At 38.3% G+C, this 10,393-nt stretch overlaps 1 protein-coding gene across 3 annotated transcripts in view; it reads left to right on the top strand.

The window, feature by feature from the left end:
* The window catches only part of LOC124291740 (5-phosphohydroxy-L-lysine phospho-lyase-like), a 75,036-nt gene that overhangs the window by 42,727 nt on the left and 21,916 nt on the right, over window positions 1–10,393 (top strand). For all 3 annotated transcript variants that reach the window (XM_046728815.1, XM_046728814.1, XM_046728813.1), the window contains one exon: window positions 9,918–10,034. In XM_046728815.1, the coding sequence (XP_046584771.1) occupies window positions 9,918–10,034 (117 nt within the window). The remainder of the gene's footprint in view (window positions 1–9,917; window positions 10,035–10,393) is intronic.

Genomic DNA, 10,393 nt, shown 5'->3' with positions numbered 1-10,393 from the left:
GATCATTGGATGTCAATCTCAGCGGTACATCTTATTATCAATCTCAGCTCCCTGGGGAGTATACAACTCTTGCTGCCACAAGGCGCACCGAGTTATTGTGACTTTCCCATCCTTACGAGGTACCCATTCACAGCTGGGTGGACTTGGACACGTAGTCACAGTACTTTGTCCAAGTTTGCTGCACGTTGCTGTACCCGCAACTAGGTGTTTGCACATATTCCTGTGGTCACCATCTGGTCACATACCAACGGATTCGTGGGTTCTTTTAAGTGCAGAGGGTTGTGTACTGTACACTAGGGATTGTGACAACACTGAAAGAGTCTGCACACAAAGTTGACTCCGAGGTTTTTACACCCGGTCACAGGTGGGCTCGATCCCGGCCCCTCAACCTCGCTGGATCACTAGCCTGGCGCCTTAGCCAGCTCGCCCACTACGCCCCCATCAACCTCAGGAAGAGTCAAGAAAACAATCCACAGACACAGGTACCAAAGTTTCTTATTTTCGCCACTGAAAGCCTGGTTTCAAATGACCGGAATATTCATAGATACCTAAGACCAATTCTGGATCATCAGGATCTCAAGATTCATCTTTTGTCGCATCTGAAAAAACACATTTGATGATGGACTGTAAAGTCAAATGTCTGCAGAGGAACTTATTTATGAAAACTACATCAATACATAGATGCTTCACTGCAACGTTTGGGAGCTCACTTTAACACGGAAGTGATAGCGGGACTGTGTTCTGAAGAGATTCTTGAGAGGCATTTAGAAGTTGGTGAATATATAAGACGAGTATATGGATGGCAACTTCTTCTTTATTGTATAACATGACGTTCTGGGCTACTTCTTGCCCCTTCCACATCACCTGAAGAAGGGGCCCAGCCATGTTGTGTTGTACAGTAAAGAAGAAGTTGCCATCCATATACTCGTCTTATATATAGTCTGAAGGAGAGAAGTCTCTTCACATCAACCAGCTAGAATTTGAAGCAGTCATCACAACCATATCTTACTGGGCTTCAGCAGCTCAATAACAAGTTCCTTATAATCTGCTCAAACCATTTATATAAAGCAACAAGGCACTGCAAGGTCGGAAAGTCTTTTATGGTTGGCGTTTCAACTTTATGAACTGACGGACAGTCTCAACCTCACGATAAGAGCAATACACATTCCAGGAGCTACAAAAGTGATAGCTAACATATGTTATATTTGGGATTACACTTTCTTTGTAAAGTACAGATTCTAGTACTTTTGTTGGGTTGAGTCCCATCCAGGATTCGAACCCACACCCTCAGAGTCAGGCACCTAATCGCCAGCACACAAAGTCAGACGCCTAGACCGCTCAGCCACCGCGGCTTCCAAAAGTACTGGAATCTGTACTTTACAAAGAAAGTGTAATCCCAAATATAACATATGTGACATTTGACCACTTTCTAAATGGCATTGTGTATTTCAAAAGTGATAGCTGTCAAGACCAAACAAGGACTTCAGTAGAACAAGATTTGATACTGTGAACATTATGAGCAAAGAATCAACTTCCCACACTATGGTATAGGAAGTTCCACATCCCAGCGCTGACTTCTATTTTGGTTTCAATAGAAAAGATCGATCCCTCTGCTCAGTCAGAGCTATTTACAATTTCTTGCATAGAATGGCTTTAAGAAGTAAATTCAAAAGGTGATTCATACCTTTATCACCCAGCACTTCTGGTGAGGGTTCTAGAACAATGAGATCATTTTGAATAAGAGCAGTAATTCTCAGGCCTACAAAGCTGTGCAGCTTCATTCACCGACAGCATCCAATCCACACGAAGTAAGAGCTGTAGTGCTTCATGGCAAGTGCTCCATCACATCCATTATGGAAGGATTTCTGTTTCTGAAAGTCTGATACTGTCTTTGCCAACTATTATCTGAAAGATTTTACTACAGAAGATGTTGCTGGTATTCAACCATTTAGAGTGAGTGAGTGAGTTTAGTTTTACGCCACACTCCGCAATATTCCAGCTATATGGCGGCGGTCTGTAAATAATCGAGTCTGGGTCAGACAATCCAGTGATCATCAGCATGAGCATAGATCTGCGCAATTGGGAACCGATGACATGTGTCAACAAAGTCAGCGAACCTGACCACCTGATCCCGTTAGTCGCCTCTTACTACAAGCATTGGTAACTGAAGATCAATATTCTAACCCGGACCTTCAACCATTTGGACCTTTGTTTGTAGTGCAACAATTGACAGTTTCTTTAAGAAGATAATTCTCCCCAAGAATCACATAGACTTGTGGAAGTCCGGTTATAATGAACCACTGTAACTCCATGCCTACCTGTTATACTATGTAATTCAGAACATGAGTGATATGATTCAGTTATAGTTTATGATCCACAAGATCTTTTGATTTAGTTCTTTTATCTCTAAAAGAAGGTGCTACCCCTGTTCATTAAGATTCAAGAAGGTTCTAAGTTCCCAAAGAGTTATATGAAACTGTTCATGACTTCAAAATTCCACCTTCTGACAGATTCAAGTAAATAAGTGTCAGTCAGGATAAGGTAAAATGTGTATCATTTAGAGAAAAAGTATTATTTTAGTTTTATCCTGACTCCAATGCTAAAATATTCACCCAACACTCTCCACTAATTATGTTTTTTCCACTATTTTAAATTTTAAACATGGAGATAAGGATGAGTTGTCGGCTGGTCACGTGGGAGATCGGTGCAGCCGGAGGGGTGCGGTCGGTGAGATGTTGTTACTGTTCATCTTCATCATGAAATCTGTTGGTTTATTCAAAATGTAAAGCCCTTACTAAATGCATAAAGGAAACAGCACTGTGATGAATTACTCTCCTTTAAGATGATGAATGGTGCTCCTTTAAGCTGCGGCTTCCTTGTGTGCACGACAACAAAGGTGTGGCGTGCAGGTGTGTACATGCTCAGTGGCGTGTTGACACGTTACCTGTAATTAGCAAACAGACATGGCCCTAATTATAATTTGACAGGTTTTGAAATTCTGCATGTTTGTTAAGAAATTTTACATTAAATGTAAATTGTCAAACTTTCCATGCACAAAATCGCCTGCTTATACCGTAATATGTGATTACATGAAATCAAACGTGAATACATCATGTTATGCCCTTTGGGGTGAATTCCTATATTGAGAGTTTTCTTTCAGAGGGAGATGTCAGCTATTCATGTGCCATTATATGATGGCGGAGTAAGTTGGCTTTTGTGGCTATATATCATACTGTGCCAGCTGGGTGTCGGAGGAAAGGGTGATGTGACAGGTTGTTTGATGATAAACTCCATCACTAATGGAGGAAAGGGTAATGTGACACAGGTTGTTTGATGTGATAAACAGTCTGTGGATCTTGAAGGGATGCAACTCTGTAGAAACAGATCATTGTTGAATTGAGTGAGTATGGTTTTACGCCGATTTTAGCAATATTCCAGCAATATCACAGCAGGGGACACCAGAAATGGGCTTCACACATAGTACCCATGTGGGGAATCAAACCGGATCTTTGGCGTGACAGGCCAACGCTTTCACCACTAGGCTACCCCACTACCCCTGGTTGAAACAGAGATCACAGTGATTTTCATGGCCTGTCATGAGTGAGCTGAAATACTATTAAGAGATAGGTTACGTCAAAGTAACTGAGACATGTTTAAAATGTAATTTGTAATTGTAATTTAATTAATTAAAATCTCAATGTAATTGAATTTTTCAATTACTTTTTCAATTACATCAAATTACATCTCACTTTTTTATTTTGGTGGTCATCAGGCAAAACTCATTAGATCAATGCATTAGATCAATCAACCTTTGTCCTCACTATGGATAGATACAGATAGTATCTAAAGCCATTACTGTTCATATAATATTTCAATGATTTAAGTATAAACGTACAGTTGTATATAGGGTGAATGAATACTACACAGGGAGGTGAGACTCACTGCCTCATTGACACACAATCACAGCCTTTTCACTTTCTCTGGCAAAAGTAGCTCGAGTGTCGGATCTCTGTGTCCTTCTCCTCACTCACTTAAACATTGGACTGGTGTAGGATCATCAGAAAATAGCAAGAGGTGTGTTTGGTAAATGTGGCGATACTCAATCCCTGCTCTCGTCGAAAGCGTGGACCCCTCAGACAGACTTTCATGTCCAGTGCAAACTCTGAAGTAATATCTCGCTGTGATGCAAGATCATTGTCGCCATACAAAACATCTTTATCTCCTGTAATCCCTTTGTGGATGATGATATCTCCAGGGCTGCCATTGTAAGTTGTTTGAAAACCGCTTTCTGTGAAAGCTTGTGACATGATGAGCTCTCTGCATATTAAATTAAATCTTATGAAATGAGTTTCAATGATGCTAGCTTCTTGGCGATGGAGAGCAAGTTTGTAACTGTCAGACGTGGACTGAAAGTCGATTACAAACTTCCATCTGTGTGACATATGCCCAAAATTTGGGGGACTATTTTCACTGGGACTTTTGGTGGCCACCCAGCTATACCGTCCAAGTAACAGCTCCCTTTTCTTCTAGGGGAAACATGTTGGGCGTGGCCGCGTGGGATGAAGAAATCAAGTATTGCATGCTGATAATGACCAATGACCTCTTGATCTTTTGTCGGCCTTTGGTGGAATAGTTCCAGGTTAACACTAGTTTTCATACTAGTGTCTGGATACGATCTAGGAAGTAACGACAGAATACAGTTTGTTGAAACGGTATATGTCGTGGAAGCGGGAACTGACGTCGCCAAGAAGTAATGTCAGGTTTCCAGAGATGATGTCAATGGAACCGGATTGAGATCATCCATAGAAACGGAAAAGAAGTCATCACAACCAGAGATGATTTCTCAAGAACTAGAATTGATGTCATAGACAGAAAGTCTCATTCACACACTCACTGATTGTTTGATGATCCTCAACAATTTGATGTAGCTGTTTAGAATATTTAACAATAATCTCAGAGTGGTGTATACAAATGTGGATGATAGTACCCTGACCATCTTGACTTACAACACCTCAAGGAAAGGCGTCAGTGCTGTCGGCACTTGTTGTTTGCTGAGAGGGAACATTCTGTACATACTTTACTCATGTTTGTGGAGCTCAGCATGTAATTTTTCTTTGTGTACCTGGTTGAATACACGCCAGTGCAACACAGCATAACATCATCCAAAGTGCAGCTGACCTCCTGGCGTTGTTGTCCTAAGTCTCTTCCCAGGATTTATGTTGTTTAATGTAGAATCTCTTTCTTCTAATAAGGCTATGCTTTATTCTCACCACTATTTGTATGTGAAACAAGCTATGTTAACATCTTAAATATTTGGGATTTATATAATCTTGTTTATTTTATGTAAGGTCCCAATTTTGAAAAATCATATTCTTTTATTATTTTTTTGCAGTATTTTATTGTTTAATTGCCAAGTTATATTCGGTCTTTATTGCTCAATTAAACCTTTTCATTCATGAGTTGTTCCATTTCATGTCAACCTCTATTTGTGTCTCTATTATGTATCTATGAGGCCTTATTAAATCTCAATAAAAATCAGGTTATAAAGTTTTATCTTTTCTTAACATATATAATTTTCATGATGTCTCCTTATAAGGCAAAATTTATACAACTTTATGATGACTGTAGTTGAATGGTAGTTTGGCCTCTAAAATCTTTATACTTGCCATGGTATAACTGGAATATACTGTGGTGTTATAACTGATCTCCGTCACTCACTTCTTTGGTAGATATTGCTTATAACCGTAAGAGGTTAGTCTAGACTTGCTTCATTTAGATAGGGCATTACAGGTAGGGCTGGGCTAAAGGGAAAATAATATGGTTGAGGGGCTTGCAGACTAACTAGGTATTATAATGTGTTTCTTGATTCCAGTCTTTCATGGACATAGAATTTCATGGGTATGACTCCTTCATTGTGAACAAATATTTCATATGCTTGACTGGCATTTTAGAAGATGCTATTTGATGAACATATAGATTTTTCTGGGTTACATCCTCTTTTTATTCTTGAGTACAACGTTTCAGGGCTTGTTCTGGCCCCATCATCAGGTAAAACTGAACAGTAACTGTTAACTCTGCCTGTGACGTCACAATGCTTATGACGTCACAATGCTATGACGCAATATTATGTCATCATAGCATTGTGTCGTATTTTTTCAAGATTAAGAAAAAAAATAAAAGTTAATTTTCCCTGCTCAAAAAATAAAATCCCAATGTTTTTATTGGCCAAAAATGTAAACTTACAAGAAAGTGTTTTTTAGATTTCATTTTGCCCCATATTCACTTCATAAATTGTCAAAAGTAAAATACTTTTAGTATTTAAAAGGAATATTACTTTGACTGGTGATTTTTTTTTTCCCTCCTGCCTTTAGGTTTTCTGAGGACAAAAATCCGTAAAACAAAAATAAAATTTGTCTGGCCTTACCTGTATTGTGGAGGTAATGGCAGGTAGCACAGATAATCAGTTTATTAAGATGCGGATATAAAGGTGATCTGTCCTTCCAACTTCTTGAGTGAGTGAGTGAATAAGTATGGTTTTATTCCGCTTTTAGCATTATTCTAGTAATATCATGGTAAACCAGAATGGACTTCACACATTGTATTCATGTGGGGAATTGAACCCAAGTCTTTAGTGTGACGAGCAGATGCTTTAACCATTAGGCTACCCCACAACATCCCATTCTTGAGGAAAGCCTCTTTGGTGATGGTTAGCTATAAAACCAGTATAAGTATGGACTAATACAAGCAGCCACACAAATGCATGCACAGTATTACAGAAGAATGTTTTAACATGATGTGGAACCCCCTTTTGTTTGTATACATTCCATTAATTGGTCAGTTTAAGTCATTTGCATATCTTAAATTTTACCTCAAGCCCAAATCCTTGTGAACTAGCCCAAACTCTGCTCCAATCATCATTTTCTGTACATTCTAGATTGAGTATTAGAAGTAGTATTAGTTCCACACGTACACAAATAACAGTTATGCTACACACAAGGAAAATACATTTTTACTTTATTCTGTGTTACGTGTAATGCGGGGGGATCATCCATGGGCCCTAAGACCCACATTATGGCGAGGGATGACTGTATTTACTAGACTGAACAGATTGAATCTAGACTCTGGATTATGTGTCTCTACTCATTATCAAGTTTTCTTAAACTGAGAGGTCAAAGCACTACTCAGTGGATTCGCATGCACTCAGATTTCATTCTCAACTCCCTGGGGTACTTTCTTCAGTTGTCTCCTGGGCTGTGATGCTGAAATTATAATGCTGAACAGGATGAATGTAGGAAAGAAAGTCACAATGCAATAATATATATACTAGTAACATAATATATACTAGTGGGTTGTAAAATATCTCAATTGTTATAACAGCTTCTGTTTCTGACATAATTAATGATGTAATTGGGACGTGAAACCAAGAGTGGGCGAGGCCACTGATCAGTGAATGGGGGTCACTCTGTTAATTAAGTAATCAGAGTTGTCTACTGTACGGTACTGTACTGTATGCTGGCGATTAGGTGCCTGACTCTGGGGGTGTGGGTTCGAATCTTGGATGGGATTCAACCCAACAAAAGTGCTAGAATTTGTACTTTACTAAGAAAGTGTAATCACAAAATATAACCTATGTTACAAGTGTATATAATTCTGTTTCCTTCTCCAACTAACATGAGAAGGAAGAAACTTGGTATATCATTGTTTGGCCGTGCCCTTTCCCATTTGCATCATGGATTTTTTATTAAGAGCAACAGTATTTGAAAATAGTATTTGAAGGACACATGTACAGTAAGCACGTAAGTCTGTGATTTATGGTCATAATTAAACTTATCACACTGATAATAAACAGTTATTGTGACAGCATATGTCCCGACATAAGAGTGACAGGATTAATCTGGATTATGTGGGAAGGGTATCCAAGTTCAGATTTTGCAATTTTGAAAGAAACAACCAATTCCTTTTAGATTGAAAAGGAGTCTCAGTGAGAAGGGAGAATCAGAGCCGGAGGACATCTAGCCTTACTTCATTTAGACTTTAGCATTGCAGAAAGGGTGAGGCAGATGGGATTATCATGCAGTTAAGGGAGTGTGAGACTAACTAGCCCTTCCATAGAAGTGGAAAGAAATAGAGTCAAAATGAAAAAACACAGGGTTTTTATTAAGTGATTTCTTTGTCTTCTTTTCTTGGAACACAGGACTTAAGTGCTTGGGTCATTAATTGTGAAACAGCATAATTTATAGTGGACAAGTTGTCCTTTTATTGAAAGATTTAATTAGGAGGATGACAGCAAAATTTCAGTGAAAAATGACAAATTGGCAACAAGATTAATGAGAATGTGTAGGAATAAAACATGATATTCAGTGTATTCACCCACTTTAGTGTCTTATTGTGGAGTGGGATATGTGTTCAAATATAGTTTAACACAGTTTTAACCAATATTTTAGCAATATCATAGCAGAGGAGACAAGATATAAACCTAACACTGTGTAAATGTGTTTGGAATCGAAACCTGGGTCTTGATTAACTGTAGCATGATAATGGACCATTGTACTGTTCAGCAGCAGTCGTGAGCAGAAAGTAGATGAGAATTCTGTTAAACCTGTATCTGTAAATTGAGATGAGCACCACATGCATTGAAACCGTTACACATGCTCGCAACCAGCAACCAAGGAAGCTAATCATGGATGTTGCACGCTGCCTGATACAGATTGATTGTTGTATGACATGCGATGCATATAAAGTTAATGAAATGGCTGTTTTTACAGTGTTCACAGATTAAGTCAAAGGACTTCTCTCGTATGCCCATGGTTAATGTGGGAATTTCTTTGAAAAGTAATCTTGAATAACATGGTTAGAGTAAATTGAATGATGACTGTGCGGTGTGCTATCTGCAGAGTTTCTAATCTGTTTCATCTTCTAGGCCATTAGTGTTATTCAAAATGTCATAAAGATTCTTTAACAATTTGTTGATGAAAATGGAAAATGTTCATTCAAAGTGTCTTGATGACATATGCCTCCAGGACAGGGCTGCAAATAAAATATCAGCACAAGAGATTACCATGTCAAAATATAAACAACAGAGGAACAAATCAAAGTATAAACAACAGAGGAACATATCAAAGTATAAACAACAGAGGGACATATCACAGTATAAACAACAGAGGAACATATCAAAGTATAAACAACAGAGGAACATATCAAAGTATAAACAACAGAGGAACAAATCAAAGTATAAACAACAGAGGAACATATCAAAGTATAAACAACAGAGGGACATATCAAAGTATAAACAACAGAGGAACATATCAAAGTATAAACAACAGAGGGAACATATCAAAGTATAAACAACAGAGGAACATATCAAAGTATAAACAACAGAGGGACATATCAAAGTATAAACAACAGAGGAACATATCAAAGTATAAACAACAGAGGGACATATCAAAGTACATATCAAAGTATAAACAACAGAGGAACATATCAAAGTATAAACAACAGAGGAACATATCAAAGTATAAACAACAGAGGGACATATCAAAATATAAACAACAGAGGAATATATCAAAGTATAAACAACAGAGGAACATATCAAAGTATAAACAACAGAGGAACATATATCAGTATAAACAACAAAGGGACATATCAAAGTATAAACAACAGAGGGACATATCAAAATATAAACAACAGAGGGACATATAAAAGTATAAATAACAGAGGGACATATCAAAATATAAACAACAGAGGAACAAATCAAAGTATAAACAACAGAGGAACATATCAAAGTATAAACAACAGAGGAACATATATGTCCCAATGAAGCTAAGATAGATCATACGTTGCTGTAATATATACATGGACTATTGTTAACGGCAGTGTAAACCCACAAACAGAACACTGAATTTGTTGACTGTTTCCAGGCCCCGTGCCCTGACATGTACAGAGGGAAGTACCGAGACAACACCCCCAACCCAGAGGTGGCCTACGCTGATGAGATTCTCAAACTGCTGCAGAAGGCCAAGGCCAAGGGCAGGAAGGTAAGCTCAACCTGGACACAGACTGACTCAGTAATACACATCTAGACACATCCCAGAGTTCAATATTTATGCTGTAATAAGCACATTTATTGATTATGAAATTGACAGTGGGTGACGCTTATTAACACCATATTTTCCTTGAAAATGACCTAACAAAACACACAACATGACCTGAAAAGGCCTTGAATTACACCTCAACCATGCTTGTGATTATCAGCAGCCATATGCAGTAATACAGCAGTGTATGAAATAAGCCAAAAACCCAGCCAGACGTCTGGATTTAACCAGACCAGACACCAAGATATGGTGAATTTACTCAGACATATGGAATGTCTAAAAAAAATTACCAGACCATCGGA

The sequence above is a fragment of the Haliotis rubra genome, unplaced genomic scaffold, assembly GCF_003918875.1.
Source record: "Haliotis rubra isolate DU_JTF1 unplaced genomic scaffold, ASM391887v1 Scf5, whole genome shotgun sequence".
NCBI lineage: Eukaryota > Metazoa > Mollusca > Gastropoda > Lepetellida > Haliotidae > Haliotis > Haliotis rubra.
The sequence above is the reverse complement of the archived record's forward strand: the minus strand, read 5'-3'. Positions and strand labels throughout refer to the sequence as shown.